The following is a 21309-nucleotide window of genomic DNA, read 5'->3' as shown; positions in this document are numbered from 1 at the left end:
TGGACTGAAGTTATGCATTTTTGAGAGTGGCTGCTGCAGCCCTAGAAGAAGAAACTTTCATTGGCAGTTTGGTTTTTAAACATTAATAATGTAGCCCATGCCATCCATGTCTGAGAGGAAGGTCAAAAGTGGTAATAACACTCACTCTCATTCTTCCTACAAGAGAACAGGTTTTAAGTGTTATGGTAAAAAGATGTAGCCAACAGAGCAGGCTGACCATTGTTGTATAGTTGACACCCCCATCATTCTTTTCATCCTAAAGTATTTACAAACTGGGATTCTGATCCTGTCACCATTTAAGCACACAAGTATATTTACATGTTAGTACCAGTGAAGTCACACACTGCTGTCATGTATATGCACAAATAGCATGCTACTGCTTTAATCTACTTTTGAAGGATTGAGGGTATACATCCACCTACCGTTTGAACCTATGGATGCACAGAATATGTTCTAAACTGATACCTAGACCAGTAAGCTATTCCTTTCTAGCTATCCTGCATGCCCAACTCTCAGAAGTAGGAGCTGTATGTACATCATAATTGCAGGATTGGGCCCTAAGTGTTTTTCAACAGTTTTACTTTGTATTTCCCAATTGCTTTGTAGGCTCTTTTGCTAAAGAGCAGCAGCAATCTTGCACACACAGCTTTTTGTAAATAAATACACGCTTTAATTTGCATAGTTATTTGCATTCACTTTCCTGTAGGTGGCTAGTGGTCTGCTTACCTTTGAGACACAGAACTACGTTGACAGTGTGTGTCCTGGATTTTGGGAGCCAAACCACTTTGCTTTCTAAAAAATACTCCTCCCTAGAGATGGCACAGGTTTCTTCCTAATTTATTCTCTTGCACCTGTTTTACCAGAAGGGAAACATACAACTGAGTATATTTATTAACTTTCCAGTAGGGGAGATCAGCATTAATGGTCATGTGACCACCTTTTTAGAAAAATCACGTTTTTTAATCTTTTCCCTTTTCTTGTGCTTCGGTAGCAATGAAGAAAGAAAGCTATAGCTGAAAAGTTACTAAAGTTGGTACAGTGACAGACTAACAATTGGCAAGGACTTTTAAGTGGAAGAATGTAAGGTCTTTATTTTACATTTGTTCAAGTTACCGTTCCTTTAAAATAAGATGCAGAAAGATCTAAAAACACCTTCACTATGCTAATGTGCATCTTAGAACAATTTCAAGCAACTACGAGCAATGATTTTTGTAACTCAAGAATGGAGAGAAATAGTAACTACTCTAAGGCCAGGTTTACACTAGACCCAGAAGGTTGTCTTATGGTAAGCAAATCCAGCAACATAAATAATGTAGCTGGAGTTGACATCCCTCCCGAGCTTGCTACCATCTTTACAGTGGAAGGCCAATGGGATCAAATGTTCCTGTTGGCTTCCCAGTTGCGAGGAGTACCAGAAGCACCATCAGTGTTAGATTTAGCAGGTCTTAATTAGACCTGCTAATCTCCGGAGTGTAAGTATAGATATGGCCGAAGGCAGTAGTAATTATAGTAGACAGTGGAGGGGAAGCTCCCATTACACCAGCCAGAGAGGGAAAACAGTGATGAACTCTATTTACCAAAGTCAGTAAAAGCTGCTGTCCCCGCTCAGCATCATAAGAACAAGTAGACGGAGCACTAAAGAGGTTCCGTGTACTGGTCTTCCGTGCACTGGTCTTATAGCCTTCACCTCATTTCATCCTTCCCTCCTAAAAATTAGTACTTATCTTTCTGTCCATCATAACCATTTGAACCACTCATCCTCATTTTTGCTCACTCCAAAACAGCACCTACCTGATCTCAACAGTGATCCTGTTTTAACTCCCAGTGCTGATCTAGATTCCACATAAAGAAATGTCCAGCGCACACCCTCTCTCACTGCTGCAGACCAGTGCTACCTTGGCAGATGGAAAGGTGTCTCATAGAAAAGGTTAGCTGAGGAGAGGGAATATTCCTAAGTAGGGTAGGTAAAGAAAGAGTGGGACTCCCTCTGGGCAGTAGGCTTCAGCTAATCCCTCTTTCCAACAGACAGACCTAGTTTTATCTCTATTATGATGCCTCAAAGCCCTTCCAATTACCTATTGCCCAAATTGCATCCCCCAGTCTTTTAAGCATTATAGATCTGCTTCTGCAATGGCAAACCTCTCCTTGAATGGTAATAGGATAGTAGAAGGAGAAGGCCTTATTTGGCACTTCTGTTAATATAAAAATTGTAAGTGTGACACTTCTACATCCACATCTCAGTCTACAAGTATTGCTCTGCAATGTTATCCTGAACATAACAAGGCCCATGTTTGGAGAGTAATCAAAATAAAACTGTTATATTTGCAATGGGCTAGCCCAAAATCTGACTTCTGTACAGTCATCTTTCTTGGATATTATCTCTTAAATAAGCCACCTGGATTACAAAGACGACAAATAGTCTGTTTAAACAGATTATATCCAATTCAAAACATTCCCATTCCTCAAAGTTTCTCAGTATTTTTAAAGAAAAGCATGTATTTACGAAGAACTTGAAATATAGTACTAGTCTAAACTTGTGGCTATAGAGGAAAGTTACATTAATAAATTACTCATCTAAATAGGTCTTATTGTAACAGAATAGAACATGTTCTTCAAATGATTTTAAGATTACTGTAGGAGTCTTAGGAGCTTAATTTCTAATATCCCTGCTGTACACGAGATTCTCCAGAAACAACTCTACAAAGTACTCTTTTTTCAAATAATTAATTCCAACAGTCCACCCTACCCTTTCATCTACAAGTGGCTTCTCCAGCTCATTTTGAATCTGAAACATAGCTGCACCTTAGTTCAAACATAACCAGCACTCTGGAACACTCCCTATTGTTTTAGTATCTTTTTGAGGCAGTGACTTAACTATTATTTGTACAAATATTTCCTCATAAACTGAAGTTGTCTTTGGCTTATTGCCTACCTGTAAATTGATAGCTTCAAAACACCTATTATTGGCAGGGCATTATTTTGAAATGCTGTGCTGTTCGGAACAGTAATTTGAGGGGGGTTTTCCAATGTGGAGCTATAGTTCAAATTTATCTATTATCAGCTATAAGCCTTCAACGTCCCATGCTTCTGTTATTATTTGTGACAGTAGCACTGATGGACTCCAGTGATAGATCTGAGCCCCTGTTCCAGTCCCCCATAAACACATAAAGAGACTGTCCCAAAAGAAGAGTTTGCAACTTAAGCATTAGATGAGAAACTATGAGCAAATACCTTATGCTTCCCTCTCTACTGTAACAATGAGAAAACACAGGTCAGTGTAATAAGCAGCAGTCACAGGAAACCAACTGCCTAACCATTCTCAAGTTTTTACATACCCACAGCAGAGAATTAGAAGGACAATGAGGTGGACTTCATTAACTATTCTAAATAAATACAGTCCATCTGTGGTTGGAGGGATGAAGAGGAACATGTTAAGGATGACCAACACAAGTTTATTTTCACTATGTACCATAACTGGCTGAGCAAAGTGAGGTCCTACACTAGATGGCATTTCTCTGTTGGGCATATATTGTTTGTCCTAGTTTGACATCTAATATCAATAAATGCAAAATTCATGTAAATAATTCATGAACAATTATAACAACTATTATACAACTGTTTACTGCTTCAGTGTACCAATAAAAGCAGAGATTATGTTTATCTGCCAGCATTTCATAGTCTTTTCGCTCTTAGCTCTGGCCAAATTAAGCTTCTGTTTTTAAGGGGAGTATTGAGCACTATGCTAGCATATATTTAGATTGCTCCCTTTTTACTACTCATTCATACAATGTCAAACAAATTAGTCCTTAAAATGCAGTTTGGCAAAGTGATTAACATCAGTACCTTTGTTACATTGATTCCCCATATATTTTCAATGTATGTCATGAGCCTGTCTATGTGGAATTAAGTTGACAGCAGCTGCTGCACACTAGCTATTCTGCATTGATGGCCCCAGTTGACTCTCTTACTGCATACTCAGAGTGTCTTTATGCACAGTAGCTTACTGCACTTTGGAAGTTCATTAAACTAAATTATCCACAGGTATTCAATGCACAGTAAGTGTCCACATGGGTGCCTGGTAGGCAGTAACTAGTGTGCTTTAAATTCACACCCTAGCTTAGTTTGCACTTGCTTTCCTGTATAGACAAGTCCTTAGTTTAATCATGCATCCTCAGCAAAATTGTTAGCTGACAAATGCAGTTTATCATGACTTATACTTGTGCAACCCTCTTACAGATTGTGTGGTTGTGCACAGGTAAGGGAGAGTGGAACCTGAAGACTAAGAGATGGCATGTGCATCACTGGGAATACAATAAGGCCTGTAAAATCTTTATTACAGAGGATGTGATATTACAGGGACTCAATCTAACTTTCGGCTTGCTGGGAGAAGTTATTAAAAAAATAACCTCACTTTAATTATAAACTGAGCAAGTTTGATCTGCAGTCTGTGAGAAATAGACACGGAACTACATAATGTCACTTTCACAGTCATATTTAAAATGCAATTCTCTGAAATTTTTGTGTCTTGAAGTAGTTTGTTTTCTAAGTGGAATGGCTAGGAGACCCAAATGTTTAACTGTCTACATTTAGAAAATAAACATATAAAATAAATCTCAGTAACAGTATGTGATGCCTGATAGATTTAGGAAACATTTTTCAATTTGATACTATTCAGAAAATCCCATACACACAACTCATGTAAGAATATATTATTATTATTATCCCATTATGTATCAAACCTGTACAGTAATACACAAAACTTTTTATTTAGGAATTAATACATTTTGGGCCAGAGATCAAATTATAGGGAATCTGTTTCATATACCATGTATACTCATTCATTAGTTGACTTTTTTTTCGAAATAATTCTGCTGTGAAGAGCGGGGGGTCAGTTTATGAATGGGTTCTAGAAGGCAGAGCAGCAGCAGGAAACCCAGCACAAGCTGGCTGTGGCAGCACATCAGGGTTCCCCTGCCTTCATGCCACTACAGGGATGCAGAACAGACTCCACCAGCCAGTAGAATAGAGGGAGTTTATTGCTTCTCCAGGATACAGCACAGCATAGATGTAATCCGGTTACAGGGCCAGGCCTAGGATGCCTCAGCCCCCCCTTGAGATGGGGGAGACTGGGCCCCTAAATCCCAGCCCCTTGCTTAGGCTACCTCCTCCATGATTCCAGCCAGAAACTAAAATTCTCTTCCAGCCCTGCCCACCAGCCAGGTACTGGTCTCCACCTTCCTCCCTTTGTCTCCCTCCCTGGGAGGCTGAGCCTGGGTGTTTGGGTTAATACACATTTGGGAGAGTCAGTGAGAATCTCCCATCACAGCGCAGGGGGACCCCGGGTCACAGAGCAGACAGCACCCCCACTACGCCACACTGACACACAGCAGTCCCAGCTTGTGCCGGGGCTCCTGCTGCCACTCTGCCTTTTAATGGAACCCAGTGCAACCCCCCAAACTTGGAGAGAAAAAATGGTAAAAAGTCACTGGCCTGTTTATAAGGTCCTAGACCACTGTATTCTGGAGTCAGCTTATAAACAGGCCAGTGACTTTTTACCATTTTTTCTTCTGTAAGTTTGGGGGAGGGAGGTTTGGCTTATAAACAAAGTGGCTTATGTTCAAGTATATATGGTATGTTAATGAGATGTGAAAGACCTGATATCATTAACATCTTCCCTGCAAGTGAAACTATTAAGCATCTTATATTGTATGTAACTGATTCTAATAAAGTTTATATTAATGAGAAAAAGAATGGCCTGGGGAGCAAAACACAGGACAGAGCCAGGTGATATGGGTTGTTTGCAGCTGTGCCACCAATTTGCATCATGACTTTGGACAAGTCACTTATCTGTGCCTCAGTTTCCCTATCTGTAAAATGGGACACATACTTCCCTAACTCATACAGGTGAGAAAACTTACAGGGTCAATTTATGCTCCAGTGTAGGTAGGCATGTCTCCACTGAAGACTATTAATGAGTAACACATCACAGCAAAGTCTTCCTCATATTTGTAAAGTGCATAATATTAGTATTTATCAAGAGAAAAAGATTCAACTCTAAAACTAAGCCCTTTGAAAGAGATACAAAGGAAGGTAACAAAAGAAAGTCTTGCACTGAGGTTATGTATTTAACAGTTTTACATGTAATATTTATATATAAAAACTTTAAGTGCTTTTCTCCAATTTAAAAATCTAAAGAATTCAAAAATAAGGCATTCAATATTTGAAAAAGTACAGATTTACAAAATGTGTATATTCTTCATGAAAACTCCACATCAACATTATACACTTGGAAAAAAAATACAAACAGGATATATTACAAATTTATGTAGCAATAACTTAGTTCATACCATGCAATAAAAAGTACATGAATCAAGATACACAAGCTTTTAAAGTTTCTAAACTGAAGGGCTTAATTTTTTTGCAAACATGTTTGTACGCAAATCTTTAGAACTTGTGTGGCACTTAAAATTTCTGGTAGCCTTTCTACTGAGTGTTAAATTGTACACAATGATTATGAGGAGGAAGATTAACAAAGTAGTTATCTATTATGAATCGTTCCAGCTTTGTTCAACAATAGCTGAAACTCTTTTCTCATATTCACGTTTGTTTTCCTGATAAAGTTGTGCTGCCTGACTGTTTGCAGGACTGTTTGGATTAGGTTCATCAAGCAGAGACTGTGAGAGGATGGGGGAAAGAAAAAAAATTAGATACTTGTTCTAGATAATTTCATTTTTAAAGAAAACCATAACCACTAGGGGGAACAAAAAGATGTTGATGCTACAACTAACTCAAGCCCTATACTCCTGGGGGAATTCTGTGCCACTACACAATGCAGAATTTCATGTTTCCCCTGAAAATTTGGGGCTGCAGATTTGCTGGATGTCAACAGGGACCACTGGACTCTGCTGAGCTCACTCACAGTGACACATCCATCTTCCTCATTCTGTGTACAGGAGTGGGCTTGGAAAACTCTGGTCTGGCAAAGGGCAAGGAAGGGCAGGGCTGCCCCACACCATGTCCCCAGGGGGAAACAGTGAAGCTGGGAAACTAAAGGGTCTGGGGATGTCCCGCAAGTGAGCTCTGGTGGATAGGGGTGCTGGTGTCTGGTTCAAAGAGTGTCCCAGGGCTGGGCCCTGAGCAGAGGGAGTGCAGATATCTGGGTTCAGGGGGCCCAACACAGTTCTCTCCTACACTCCACAACGTGAACTAGATTGTCATGGGTGTTCTTTAATTCTCCACTCCTGAGGAAATTTCTATTGTTGTGTGTGTTGACGACAAGTATTTTGAAATAAATTACCAAAATAATTGAAACTGGATTATATTGTATTCTTTTGACAAAATATGTAAATTTTTGCAAAATTTTTTAAACATTGTACACAAAGTTTAATTTTTTTTTTTTGGTGCAGAATTCCCCCGAAAGTAGCCCTAATATATGAAATAGTTCCCTTTTAAATTAATACAGTCCAATTAGCTGGATTCTAGAAATACTGGCTCCCTAAGAATTTCATATGCATAACAAAAACATAGGCTTCAAAATAAAATAGTTAAAATTTCTCTCACATACCTTGGCCTTCAATACACAAACATTACAGACACCAAATATCATATATGGAATAATAATGGTCAAAAAAAGAATCTAAATAAATGTCCTCCTATAAACATTCCCTGCCGGGATTATTTTTATTGCTTAGAAATATAGCGAATATATATAGTTTATCAACTAACTAGTCTTTCAAATAAGTTTACAAGCTCTTGATTGTTTCAGTTTTTTGGAGTACAGTTCATTGGTGTGGATGCTGTCTGGCTATGTCTCTATGTCATCAGTTTTGTGAAGAATGGTAATCATCATACATTTAGCTTGCTAAAAATTACCTGAATTGAAGTTAAAATAGATGAAACATCATATGTTGGACTCCAGCGATTCTGAAGGATGTCTAAACATATGCTACCATCAGCATAAACTGTAAACAGAACACAGGGATTATTTAAAAGTCTTGCCATCTTAAGTCTGTTGTGATTAAACACTGCATGAATGGATGCACTATTTATATTGTAATATGACAATTCAGTTTCTGTTTCACTAAACATTTTAGGAAGTGTGATAGAGAAATAAAGTGTATTTCTAAGGAAGCATCTCTGTAAGAATCAGACACTGATTTTATATCTTGTATTTAGCAAATAAATACTTTACTTTCACTAACATAAGAGCATTGTAAGGATAGTCCAAGTCATCTGGGCTAGAGTCTGAAACTTGGAAGCTCTGGGTTCAAATCCCACTTTCATTTGTGTCACCTTAGGTAAGTCTATAATCTCTGAGACTCAAGTTTCGCATCTATAAACCTGGGATAACAATATTTCCTACCTCACAGTTATTGTGAGGCAATTATGTTAAAGGATTGTGAGGAATTCTCATACTATGGTAAAATGGCCATATGAAATACCTAAAAAAAGAGATACTGGAACTATTCATGTTTCACATTGGGGACAAAGAAATGAGGAGGCAGATTTGACTTTGGGGAGGGAATGCCTACATTACTCATGGCCCATGTGATGGAAGAACCTTCCTAATACTACATCTGCCCTGTGCTGAATCAATCTGATGTGATGCCAGTGATCTTCATTCAGCATCTGCCCGACAGGAGCACTAGTATTCTAGAGAAACAGGGATATAACTACACTCCTTTGTTGTTTATTAGAGAAGAGGAAAAGATACAATGTATCTACCCCAAGGCCAAGTTTCATATGAAGCACTAAGGATGAGGCACTAAGGATACAATCCTACTCCCAGTGAAGTTAACATTTTTTGCTACCTTTGAATTTGTGTAGGATTTTGACACACATGAATATATAATAGGAATGTCAAATCCTGTTTAATTGGTTAACCAGTTAATTGATTAAGGCGGGGGAGGCCATTTCAGCCCAGCCAGGTTGAAGCAGCCCCCCTGCTGTAGCTAGGCTGGAGCAGCTTCCCCACTGCAGGCAGGGGACACTCTGCCCTCTTTGGACAGGGGCTCTCTGGCTGGGCTGGAGTGCCCTTGTCCACAGCAGGCCCTGCAGAGCTGGTGCAGCCCCGTGCCCACAGTGGGTGGGGAGATGCTCCAGCCCCCACTGGTTAACCATTTATCACATCCCTGATACATAAAGAAAGTGTAACCTTGATGAAAGAAGAGAACAGAGAAAAAGAACTAAGAGCAAAGGAGAGATGTGCACAATAAAGGAAGTCACAACTCAGGTAACCAGTGACAGGGAATAGGTAAGGTCTGAATTCAGTCCCTTGCTGCTTGGGCCAGCAGTACTTCAGAAATAGTTCATTCAGTCTTTCAGAGCATAATTATATCATCATTCTAGCTGGCTGAAGAAGCAACACTGGTAAGCTTTGTCAATAAAATACAACACACCACAGTCTACTCTGCCAAACAGAAGACTCCTCCTATTCAAGACAGGTACATGCAGTGGAACAAGGAAGTAAAAAAGGATGATTCAAAAAGACCTTCTAAAAAACAAAGCAGCAGAAGGGGGAAAAAAAGGAAAACAATTAAATGTTTGACTTTATTTCTGAGTCTCTTGTCTCACTAAAGCTTCTTGCTAAAATGGAGAGTTCCCAAATACAGGCAGTCCCCGGGTTACGTACAAGATAGGGACTGTAGGTTTGTTCTTAAGTTGAATTTGTATGTAAGTCGGAACTGGTACATATTGTAGGGGAAACTCTAGCCAAACATTTCTCCAGAGCTCAGTTTTATTCTCTCACACCTCACTTCCCTCAGTCCTTTATTCTCAAGCTGAGGTGTCTGCTGAGAAAAGTCGCTCTGCGTCTTCCTGGTCTGCTGGGTGGGGCGCTAGCTTCGCGTCTCCCTGGTCTGCTAGGGGGAAAAGCAGCTAGTGCGGGGTTGTCTCACCCCGTTTGTAAGTAGGGATCTGATGTAAGTCGGATCCATGTAACCCGGGGACTGCCTGTACACACATTGGCTATAAGAAATTAAGATGCCAATAATCTTCAGAAATATTTCATTTCCTCATCAGTTAATATTTGCATTAGCTAACAAGGCTACACAATGGTTACAGAATACAGGAGTAGCTTCTAACTAACTTTCCTAGCATCAGGATTTTTATTGAACATCTGATGTACTGTATATCTGCCTTGAAAAAAATGTTAAACATTGCTGAGCTTCACAGGATATATCACATCACACTATCCTATTAAATATTTGGTTTGGCTATACAAGTATGAATACTCACCATTTGGATGAAACATTTTTGATAAAAACCTAACAGTTGGAGGCTTATTTGGATATTCTTCTGAAAATTCTATTATTAGTTTAAAAGTACCTGTCCAAAAAAGCAAAAATACAAACATCATGTAGCTATAATTGTATCAAAACATCTTTGTGCACTTGACAACCCATTATTTATATTTCAAATGCTAATAAAACTGATATGTATTCCTATGAACAAAAATAGCACCAGCATCTTTGTAAAATTTAGAAGCTTACTCAATGCATAGAAAAACAGCTATTTAAATAGAGTACAACTTCAGTTATCTAAAAATTGTAACTGACACTTAGTTCAGACCAATGGAGGATTTTCTATGTTATTACCAGATATTGGGAAAATGCCAGTAACAGGAAGTTTTGGATAACCATATGCTAGGGGTCTCAAACTTCCAGCCTGCATGCCATCTCCAGTTGGGGGAGCCGGGGACAGAGCAGCTGGGGTGCTCTGCCCCCAGCTTCCCTAAGTCAGCTGCTAGTCAGTTTCAGCAGCGGGGGACTTGGGAAAGCCGGGGGCAGAGCAGCTCCAATTGTCTGGCTGGCCGAAGCACTAGTTCCAGTTGGTACCGGACTATCAGGAGTGCTGAACCCACTGGATGCCGGACAATTGGGAGTTTTACTGTATGTATTAAGGACCAGTGAATATGTTTGCCACATATCACCAATTTCCATCCACTTCCACCCACCCTCCCTTCTCACCCCCCATAAAAAAAACAACTCAGTAAGTCATTTTCTGACTTGCATAAAAACTAGAGAGCTCTCTTCTTAATCACCATTCCTGGCAGTTCATTGCAATGAGTTTCTGACAAAGAATTCTTTAACTAACATATACCCTTTTTTGCACATACAGTAGATATGACACTTACGCAGCACTTTCATGTTCGTTTACAATTTGATTTTTTTCATTAAAACTGTTTTATAAAGAGATCAAGATTATTTCCTCCTGCTCTTAATGAAAAGAATGCAAATGTGAATCAGAATCATGTGCTAAAGACAAAGCCATATGTAGCCAGAGAGTGTGTGAAAATCTTTGTGGTTAGGCATAAGATATATGAAACTGTCTAATAGTTTAGCCTCAACATTCCCCTCTCCATGTATATAAACAGTTCTAGATATGGCCATTGCTTCACAGGTTTACAGTTAACCACCAACCACTACAGAGGTTAGACAATGCATTGGCAGGAGTTTTGATCAAAATACTAAAGTCTCTGTTAGACAGCAAGCCCTTACCAACTCACGTTGTTTATTAGCTTGCTTTTTCTAATTCAGAAATAAGTTCTGTGTGCATTATAAAAAAAAACCCCAACACACAGCATTATATATAGGAAATATGAAAATCCTTCTTGAAAGCCATTTTGGAACCATTTATGAAAGAGGAAGGGGATAAAAAATAGTTACCTACCATCCTCAAAAGGGGTACCTTCTGGCCTAGAAATAAAAAATTTAAATATATTATCTACTTCTATACAGGCACCCATACCCACCCACCCACACCCTTTTCAAATTAGAAACAGAGATAAAATTTAAAGAGTAAATAATTGAGATGTAACTCCTTGATCTTTCCGAGGTTACTCTCCTAGTGAACTAGAAACCTAGTTTTTAATCCAGAAATTGGGGATTTCTCACAATGATCTAAGACAATACATGTATTTCAAAAAATAAGGATGACCAGAATCAATGGGGATATTCAGATTCCACTAAAACTGCAATAAGGTTACTAGCAAAGTACTAGAATTCATGATAAAAGAAAGACTGAATTAGTTTCCAATCTAGGGGATATGTAATATAGCTAGACAAGCTCTGCTCATAGAAGTGTGTTGGAAACCGGTCTGGTCAATACTAACACATCTAGATTTGTCTGCTTGGAACATGGAATGTGTATGTGCTTCTGAGAGGGAATCCTGCATTTTCTTATTTTCCTGCCCTATCTTCAACATAACAATCACCTTACTTTCACTATGAATTGATATAAAATTTTAAAAAGACAAAAAAAGTACATTACAAGGCTACATCAGAACAAAAATGTAGCTGTTTTGTTTGCATGCTCTATTGCAATGGTTCCCAACCTTTTTAATACTGTGGACTGGCAAACCCATTCACAAACTTTTGGCGGACAAGTAACATCATATGCAAATAAAATATTACCGGTCTGCCAAAAACCCCAGCCCCCACAGTCACCGCAAACAGCCATGAGGTAGGTGGCTACAGCAACTGAAGCTGGTTGTTTGCAGAGACTCTGGGGGCTGGGGTGTTCCCCATCCCCCTAAAGCCCCCAGTGCCAGCCCTAACCCCTAGACACCCCAAGCACCAGCCACTGACTCCAGAGTCCCCTGCACCTAACTCCCCAGTGTCAGCCCCCATCTCAAATGCCTCAGTGCCAGCCTCCGCCCCTTAAAGCCCCCCGACCAGATCCCCTCCGTGTCAGCTTCCTGTTTCCAGAACCCCACTGAACCCAACTCCTCTAGAATTCCCCCCAGTGCCAACCCCCATCCTCAAAATTAACCCCCTACCCAGAGCCACCCAGTGCCACCTCCCCACCCCACATGCCCTAATACGCCCCAGTGTCAGCCCCCTGCCTCTTAGAACTCCCCACCCCTTAGAGCTTCCCAATATTAGTTTTGTCCCCAGAGCCCACCAGTGCCAGCCCCCCACCTCCAGAGCCCCCCCAGCACTAGCCCTGCTCCCTAGAGTCCCCAGTGTCTGCCCTGCCCATCTTAACAAGCCCTGCACTGCCTCCAAGCAACCAGCTGAGGGCTGCTGCCCAGGTCACAGCTGCTCTAAGGCAGCAGCACAGCAAACTGCTCTTCTGCTCGGCACTGGTTGGCTGAGTGGTAGAGAAGGACACACCTCTTCCAACACCCGCAGCAGAAGGAGAAGCGCTGTGAACCTCAGCCCCGGCCCCCAAAGCTGCTGCAGCCTGGCATCCAGCAGTTTTGCAGCCCGGCACCGGCCAACGGACCAGCAGTTGGGAACCACTGCTCTACCGTGCCTCAGTATTCAAGGCTAGACCCATACAAACCTATTTCCCCATAAAAACATACTTCTGACAGTTTGTCTCAGACTCAGGATTTTGACTTAGTACATATGCCTAGTCTCAAGCATTTCCACAGAATAGGAATGTTAAGAAGCGGGAAATCTGCTAAACGTGTGTAGTCAATAGAATTTTTATTGACTAGTCCAGTGTTTCGCAACCAGTGGTATGAGTACCTTAGGGGTACTTGAGAGAAGTCTGGGGGGGTATATCAACACGACTGAAATTTGGAGAAAACTGAATTTTTGTTTTAAGTTTTACAGTGCTTTATTATTTTTGTTCTTTTCACACTCAAAAATTTAATCACCTGCCTGGCTACGATTAAGTTGTTTAAATAAATGTGTTGCAAAGGTAGAAAAAAATTGTGTGTGTCTGAAAACTTTAGTTACTGGGGGGACTTACAATTTTTTTTTTAAAGGGGGACTTTATAAAAAAAAACGTTGAGAAACACTGGACTAGTCGATAAGGGAAGGCAGCCTGGCTCAGTCCCAGCTCATGCCAGATCCAGGACCAACTCCCGCTGCGGCTCTGCATTTAAAAGGTAGTAGAAACAGGCAGCCCAGCTCCTACCACCATTTAAATTCAGAGCTGCAGCGGGGTTTGGTCCCCCGCTGGGGCTCTGTATTTAAATGTGTCTAGTTGATAGCATTAAATGATACACGCTTTTGCTTATCGGTTAATCGAGTACACTATTACATCTCTACCACAAAATCAGCCATTTTTTAACTTATATTTAGCCCTTTAGTATCATCTCTACAATGAGCAAAAATCCTCTTACCCAAATATAACTGCATTCCATTGCATAATGTTATTCTCAGAGGGTGCACCACTGACACCCACAGGAGGGTCTTCTTGCAATCTAACAATTAAAAAAATTAGACTATTAAAAGATATACATGTTACATTTATAAATATATACACACACGCAGGCAATACAGGAAAATACTCAGACAGAAAGGAGTTAAGCATCCGGAGTTTGTACCCATTTTCTCCTTCAGGACAAGAGAATCCAGGCTGTGCTTTGGAACACAGACTACATACTTCAGTGTTATATGTACGTTAAATATTCCAGAGACAGAAGCCTACCAAGATCAGGATTTTCTCTTCTATATAATGAAACAAATCCACACGAAATAAATAAGTGAAGTATGTGCGTCCTCATTCATAGAGCACAGCATCAAATACAAGAGTAGTTATAAAACGTCTTGTACATCTGGGTTTACAGTCTCACATAGCAAATGATGAAATGAACATTCAGAACAACACTTGCTGGCTACAGCAGTGAACATTATGTATAATCACAAATTGATACATCTAAGCTGTATCTATCTATTGTGGAAACCAATCAGTTGTATTTGTGTGAAAAAAATATTGGTACCTAGTAGAAGAAGAGACACATGTTTTTTTTATGTTTCTGATACTATTGAACAAATTGAGTCAGACCACATACTCCTATTTTGGCTAGTAACCTGTTCTCTGAGAAAGTTCAGTTCAGACAGCTAGTCTACCCTACAGCATGGGCTACCTACCACTTTGGCCAGGAAAAAGAGTAATATGACTTCTTCCTACCTGATTGCCAGACTGCATGCCAAGACCTAAGCCTCAAGCTCCATAAGTGTACTTCAGAGATAGCTTTGGCATTTAAATCAAAATTTCACACACGGAAGGTTTTTTAACTACAGAGAATGTGTGGCCTGAACTGGAAGCTTCACTTGCTTGAACAGAGTCCAGAAATATTTAAGAGCTAGGAACAATATGGTATTTATAGCATTCACATACCTTTTCTATATGCAAAACTAAATGCTCTAATTACATTCGTTTTTCTCTGTAGTTTTATGCAAATGAACCAAAGGGAGGAAAAAAAACAGTATTCAGGTATGGAATCTGTCAAATTTCTCTCTCATCACCACTTTCCTGGTCACTGTACAAACGTTATATTCACACAGTAATCAGAGTTAATAGCCAGACAGGGAAGTTGAATGGTCCTGACTGCTATGTCTGCCTAAAGTAGGGGTGGGAAACCTCAGACCTGGGCTTTCTTGGATCCAGCCCCCCCGAGAATCAGGGCTTCCCCCGCAGCATTGGGGAACCTGCACTGGTGCTCCAGCCCCTCTAATGCTGCACTGCAGGGGCTTGAGAATATAAAATCTACTAGCTTGGGCCCCTTGTGCAAGGGGATTGTCTTTCTCCTTCTCAGTCAGAATTGATTTTTCTGTGGGTCAGTGGCTCTGACCCAAAGAAAGTTCACCACCTTTGACCAATGTTCCCTCTAATACTTTCCACCCATGAGCAGAGTGAGTTTTGTTTTGTGCACCAGTATTGATTTTATGTGCATGTGTTCAGCTGTATGCCATTGTGGCACCCAAGTTATTAATAAATATCTTATAAACCTCTCCTTTTTCACCTCTGCTGCCATATCTTCCATCCTCCCCTCGCCCCATCTGCTCCTCTGCTGCTGCCCTCCACCCCTCACCCTGCTCTGCTGTTCTGGCTCCAGCCTTTCTCACTCCCCTCAGCCCTTTGGAGTCCTGCTCCCCTCCTCATCCTCCTTGAGCCCTGCACACACCCTTCTCTTCCCCCATGCCCACTCCTACTCTAGCACTTACACATGACTTGCTCCATCTCCTGCCTTTCTCATGCCCAGCCCTCCTTTTAACCCCTCTTTTCCTGGCACCCACTCCTCCCCTCCCTCTTGGCCCCATTGTCCCTCCCCTTTCCTCTCCCAACATCACTCTGTTCCCTCCCTTCTAACACCTCCACTGAAACCTTCCCTCCCCTCCACCTGCCTGCCCTTTTCCTCATTGTCTCCTCTTGGCCCCCTGGCATTTGTGTCTCCTCCACCCTGCCCCTTGGTATCTGACCCTTCTTCTCCTGTTCTGCCCTCTCCACTTCCCTCAGCACAAGCTCCTTCCTCTTCTCACCCACCTTCCCCTTAGTTCTCCTCCTGTCCCCTTCCCTCACCTGCTGCCTTCGACGTGGAAAGCAGTTTGCAGGGGCTGGAGCTGGGGCCGCAGTGCTATTTTTAGCACGGTCCTGGCCCCAGAAGCTCCCACAGCCCCAGACCCAGCTGCTCCCGGGGCAGGATCACGTGCTGGGACTGGAGCAGAGGCCACCCATGGTGCTATTTTTATTACCGCAGTCCTGTTCCCCATTGTACTTCACCGCAGGCAACCCTGGCTCCAAACAGAGTAAAGCAGCAGCTGCACAAGGCCCGTTCCAGCTGGAGCAACCTCACTGGAAAAGCCTCACCTCACGCTCCTTAGCTCCAGGCTAAGCAAAAGGGCAGCTGCCCGCCACCAGGAACTCACCAGCTGCTGCCACCACCACCACCACTCACTTTCCTTCTAGCAGGAAGGTAAGCAGTGAGTGCTGCTGCAGGGCTCTTAAAATGATGTGGGTGGACCTAAAATTTGTAGTGTGCAGCCACACAGGTGCGCACCTTAGAGGTAACACTGCCCTCGGCCTAAAGAAACAGAAAAATGACCTCCGCCTGGTTGTATTTTAAAAATGTGTGATCTCAGTTTGCAAGCATACTATGAGTAGATTGTAAGTCTGATAGACTCCATTCCATGTTTCATGATATTTATTTAGATACACTTTCCCTTCAAAATTTAAAATCTCCCTTTTACCTCTAATTTCAATAAGAAAATAATTATTTCCAGCTATTCCTTTTCATTGGTGTCATAATTACTTTAATTTTTACCCTCTATACAAACCACTACAGGTTAAACCTCCTAAACTCTCTGGCCTGGCAACATGGGGAGTGAGAGCTGGCCGGGAGTCCAGTGGGGAGGAGTCCCACCAGCGGGGCCAGCAGCAGGCAGGGGCCCCATTGCTGGGGAGCCCCATCTGGGCAGGGCAGGAGGGGGAACTGGTGAGCTCTATCCCTGGGTAGTCCTGAATAGGCGAGGCAGCGGTGAGGCTAGCAAGCTCTGTCCCCAGGGAGCCCTAGTAGGGCACAGCTGCAACAGAGCCAACACGCCCCATCACCGGGGAGCCCCAGCCATGCAGGGCAGAAGCGGGACAATGACAGCTGGGGAGCTACACCCCCAGGGAATCCCAGCCAGTCCACTGCACCTCAGCCCGGTAGCAGCAGGACTGCAGCTCAGTACCATGGGGCTGGAGCAGAGCCAGCCACAGGGAGGTGCAGCAGACTGGGAGGCTGATGGCTGGGGACCCCCCCTCATCGAGCAAATTCCCTCATTTGGAATAGGTCAGGTCCAAAGGGTGCCGAACAGGGAGACCCAACCTGTATAAGCAAAAAGATGTAATAGCCTATTTATGTTTAATGGGAAATAATGCAATGCCTGGATGCAACAGGTAAGGTAAGTAGCAGCTAGGCATCAACTCAATGGTTCCTAGTTTTGTAAGTTCAAATCAGGATTTTAATATTGTTTTAGAAAGTTGTGTGTAAAGCTACATATGTATCATACACATATGACAACTGCTTACAGATGTAATTTTGCAGTACCTGCACATAGAGCTATCCCTAAAAAGAAACACTATCAAAGTTAAATTATTGGAAATAAGTCATCAGCTACGTTAATTCATATCATGTTGAAACAAAGCATACAATTTAAAGCCTATAACAATTAGCTTTTAATTTTTTTCTACATGCACAACAGATGTAGTATATAACATGTAATTAAATGACAAACTGGAACAGTTGCTAAAAGAGTCTCTCTAGCTCAGCATGTACCATTTTTAAACAGTCTCAGAGGCTATGTCTACACAGCTTCCCTCTTCTGCAAAAGCCTATATTGAAGCACATATTAGCATACTGCAAATGAAGCACATAGCCATGCTTCATTTGCATAATTAGGAGCCCTTTTTGCACAAAAGGTTTTTGTGCAAAAAGGCGCCATCTACACAGCGCCTTTTTGCGCAAAACCCCTCTCTTGAGCAAGAGCCGTTCTTCCTGAAAAAATGAGGAAAAACGGCTCTTGCACAAGAGGGGGGTTTTTGCACAAAAAGGCGCTGTGTAGACGGTGCTTTTTGTGCAAAAACAGCTCCTAATTAATTATGCAAATGAAGTGAGACAGTATGCTAATCTGCGCTTCATTTGCCCAGGCTTTTGTGGAAGAGGGAAGCTGTGTAGACAGCGCCAGAGGGGTAGCCATGTTTGTCTGTAACTTTAAAAACAACAAGTGGTCCTGTGGCACCTTCTATTTCCATTTGTATATTAGCAAAAACATAGTTATATTCTGTTTAAAAATGATGAGTAGTCCTGTGGCACCTCAGAGACTAACAAAAATATATATAGTATCATGAGCTTTCGTGGGAAAAACATACTTCATCAGGTGATGAACAGAGGAGCTGATGAAGTGGGTTTTGCCTATGAAAGCTCATGATACTATTTATACTTTGTTAGTCTCTAAGGTGCCACAGGGCTACTCATAATTTTTAAACAGAATATAACTATGTTTTTGCTAATATATAGCAAAAGGTCCTTGTTTACACAACATTTTAAACAATGTGAGACAGAAGTTATCAACCAGAATAGTATGTACAAGAGTCCAGAAGTGTTTATCAGTTCAGTGTGCATAATTAGGTGCCCAGACTGAGACAAGCTTTCATTCAGAAGGGCCAAGAATCTGACACTTCTATTCACTTCAGCTGGAGTTGTGGCTCTTCAGCAGTGGGAGGATAGCGGCAGGAAGGGTAGAAGACCACCAAAAAACTATCTCAAGGCAGGTTCCCAAAAACTGAGGACTGTCCCACCCATGAGGGAACTCATCTCTGAAAAATTTAGCTTTACTCACTAAGCATTTCACTTCCAGGCCCACAAAAAAGTTACTAAAACCAACAAGAGAGAATGTTGATGCCGGATCTCCAGAGATGTTTTTTAAAAAAACCAAGATATTTGAATAATGAGAGTACAGATGGGCATTTGAAACCTGCATAAATATTTACAGGCTCAATATTCTCTCCTCTGTCAAGTTCCAGCCTGAAGCAAAGTTTGACATCATAGAGCTAATTCCCTTATATTAGAGAGTTACTGCATCATGGAATCTCTGATATAATTATAATGTACTACTTTAAATGTTATAAATAAACGCTTGGTCTATAAACAGTGGCTTTTAGGAATGATACAGGCTGTCTAACAGACCACATGCAATATAATGAAAGGCTCTTTGGACATTTCTCATGTTGACAGAAAAAGGAGAGTGGCTATTGCTTTAAAGACATAAGGCATCCTGAAGACAGGAATGAGCAGAGAACTTTAGAGGAAGTAACTCTAAATAAAAACAAAAACAGACTCCTTTCTACAGAAGCAGAGGTTTAACCAATATCTTTAGTGGGATAGGAGATGTTAACTTTCTTATTGATGTGCATGTGTAGGAACAGCATTTACCATATAGACCCAAGTCCTTTCAGCATCTCCGTCCCAAGGAATTCAGGGGTAAAAGGCTGCTTATCCTGTAGTCCCAACTCCAGTAACAGACCTTTGACAAACCAGCATTTTCCTTTACCAGCATAAAGTGAGGTTTTTGCATTCTAGATCGTGTCTGCTCTCAAGGAAAGTGAAGTTTGTTTCTGTGTTATTAACTCTCTCAAAGAACAGTCCAGCATAGGGGAGGAGAAACAGGACAAAGATAAAGCAGATTAAATCCTGTACCTGGAGAAGCCCTAGACTGAAGTACATACTTGATGTAGTGGGGGGAATTAAGGGATTCAATGTAGTCCAGTGAATAGGGCTCTAAGCTGGAAGTCAGCATATTGGATTCTATTTCTAGCTCTGTTATTGACTTTGGGCAACTTGCTTCACCTCTGCAGACTCCATTTCCCCATGTAAAACACAAGGCAGCCATATGGACCTGTCCTTTGAGGAGAGTGCTGTTCAAGAGCCAAGTGTTACTACTGGCCTCCAGACCAGGTCAGGCTGGTCTTGAAGCAGATACCCAGGATTCATGATGGATCTGCCTACACCCTGCACGGATCGCAGGCTTGGACGGGGCACTTCCTGGGTGCCAGCCTCAAGTGGGTTTGGGACAGCTCCTTAGGCGTTACTCTCCCAGCTCACGGGGCCAACCTCAGCTCAGCAGCGGGCGGAAACAAAACAGGGAACCCCCTTGCATCTCCATCCCCACGCCAGGGAGAGGAGCTGCTCCCACTCCTCAGCGACAGGGGGGCTACCCGCCGAGCCCTCCAGGAACACACAGGGGGGGCTCCTGGTAATATGGGGGGTGCACCGACCCCCTGTCTCCCCGCTATTTTAATTGCTGAGAGGTGGCCCCCCCGCACTGCCTCCCTTGGGATGCAGACCGAAGGGGCTCCTACCCCTCTCCCCACACAAAGCAGCTCCAGGAACTTGGAGCTCAGCCCCGCAGGGCGGCTCCTGCCTGGGCCCTGCTCCGCGCAAGGCATAGCGGGGCGCCAGCGAGACCCACGGGGGGGAGCTTGGTGCCCCCTCGGGGAGGGGGGGGGCGATCCCAGCGCGCAGCCTCCCAGGCGAGACGCTCACCTCTTGAAATCCCTCATGAGCCTCCGCCTGGCCGGAGTGGACATGATCCTCTCTGGGAAAAGAGTCCCTGCCCCCACGGAGCCTCGGCACCGCTCACCGCGCCGCGGTCTCCCTCCCCAGCCCGCAGCGGCTACACAAACAACCCTGCAATGGCGTCTCCCTCCGCCGGGGGGAGGGAAAGTCACAGGCTCCTCCGCGACCGTACCACTCGCTCTGCCGAGGGGAGGGCGGAGAGAGAGGAACGCACCACTACCGGGAGGGGGAGGGAGCTTCCACCCCTCCAACGTGCCGCTGGGGGGCGTCAAGGTGCAGACGGTCGAGCCGCAGAACGCGCAGCGGCCCCGCACGGGGTGGGGGGAGCTGCTGCGCTGTCCGCGAATCGCGTCCCCGGACCTGCCCGGCTTGCAGGGAGCAGCCCTGGAGGCAGGAGAACGCTCTGAAGGCGCCACTCAGACCCTGCCTGACAGGTTCCCCGGGCTTTAGGAACATGAAGAAATAGCTCACACCCATGTAGGTGCCGCTGGAGCTGGGGGTGTTGCCCATCA

The 21309-nt window shown here is 42.8% G+C and overlaps 1 protein-coding gene across 1 annotated transcript; it reads right to left on the bottom strand.

Annotated features, from left to right (window-relative positions):
- Window positions 1-6103: 6103 nt before the first annotated feature.
- UBE2B (ubiquitin conjugating enzyme E2 B) lies at window positions 6104-20968 on the bottom strand. Its single transcript, XM_006116057.4, has 6 exons — window positions 20765-20968; window positions 14078-14158; window positions 11671-11696; window positions 10237-10326; window positions 7873-7961; window positions 6104-6674 (listed from the first exon to the last, which is right to left on the bottom strand). The coding sequence occupies exons 1-6, from the start codon at window positions 20806-20808 to the stop codon at window positions 6546-6548; spliced, it is 459 nt and encodes a 152-aa protein (XP_006116119.1). The 5' UTR covers window positions 20809-20968; the 3' UTR covers window positions 6104-6545.
- Window positions 20969-21309: the final 341 nt, after the last annotated feature.

The sequence above is a fragment of the Pelodiscus sinensis genome, chromosome 17, assembly GCF_049634645.1.
Source record: "Pelodiscus sinensis isolate JC-2024 chromosome 17, ASM4963464v1, whole genome shotgun sequence".
In the NCBI taxonomy this organism is placed as follows: domain Eukaryota; kingdom Metazoa; phylum Chordata; order Testudines; family Trionychidae; genus Pelodiscus; species Pelodiscus sinensis.
Note: the sequence above shows the minus strand (reverse complement) of the source record. Positions and strands in the feature narration are given on the sequence as shown.

What these genes read in the sequence shown, in the direction of transcription:
- UBE2B (XM_006116057.4), bottom strand. Translation starts at nt 20,808, where the DNA reads ATGTCCACTCCGGCCAGGCGGAGGCTCATGAGGGATTTCAAGAG. An exon ending in AGGTACCCCTTTTGAGGATG is followed by an intron (nt 10,327 to 11,670) that starts GTAGGTAACTAT and finishes TTTTTTGGACAG; the next exon opens with GTACTTTTAAACTAATAATA. An exon ending in AAAAATGTTTCATCCAAATG is followed by an intron (nt 7,962 to 10,236) that starts GTGAGTATTCAT and finishes TTCTGTTTACAG; the next exon opens with TTTATGCTGATGGTAGCATA.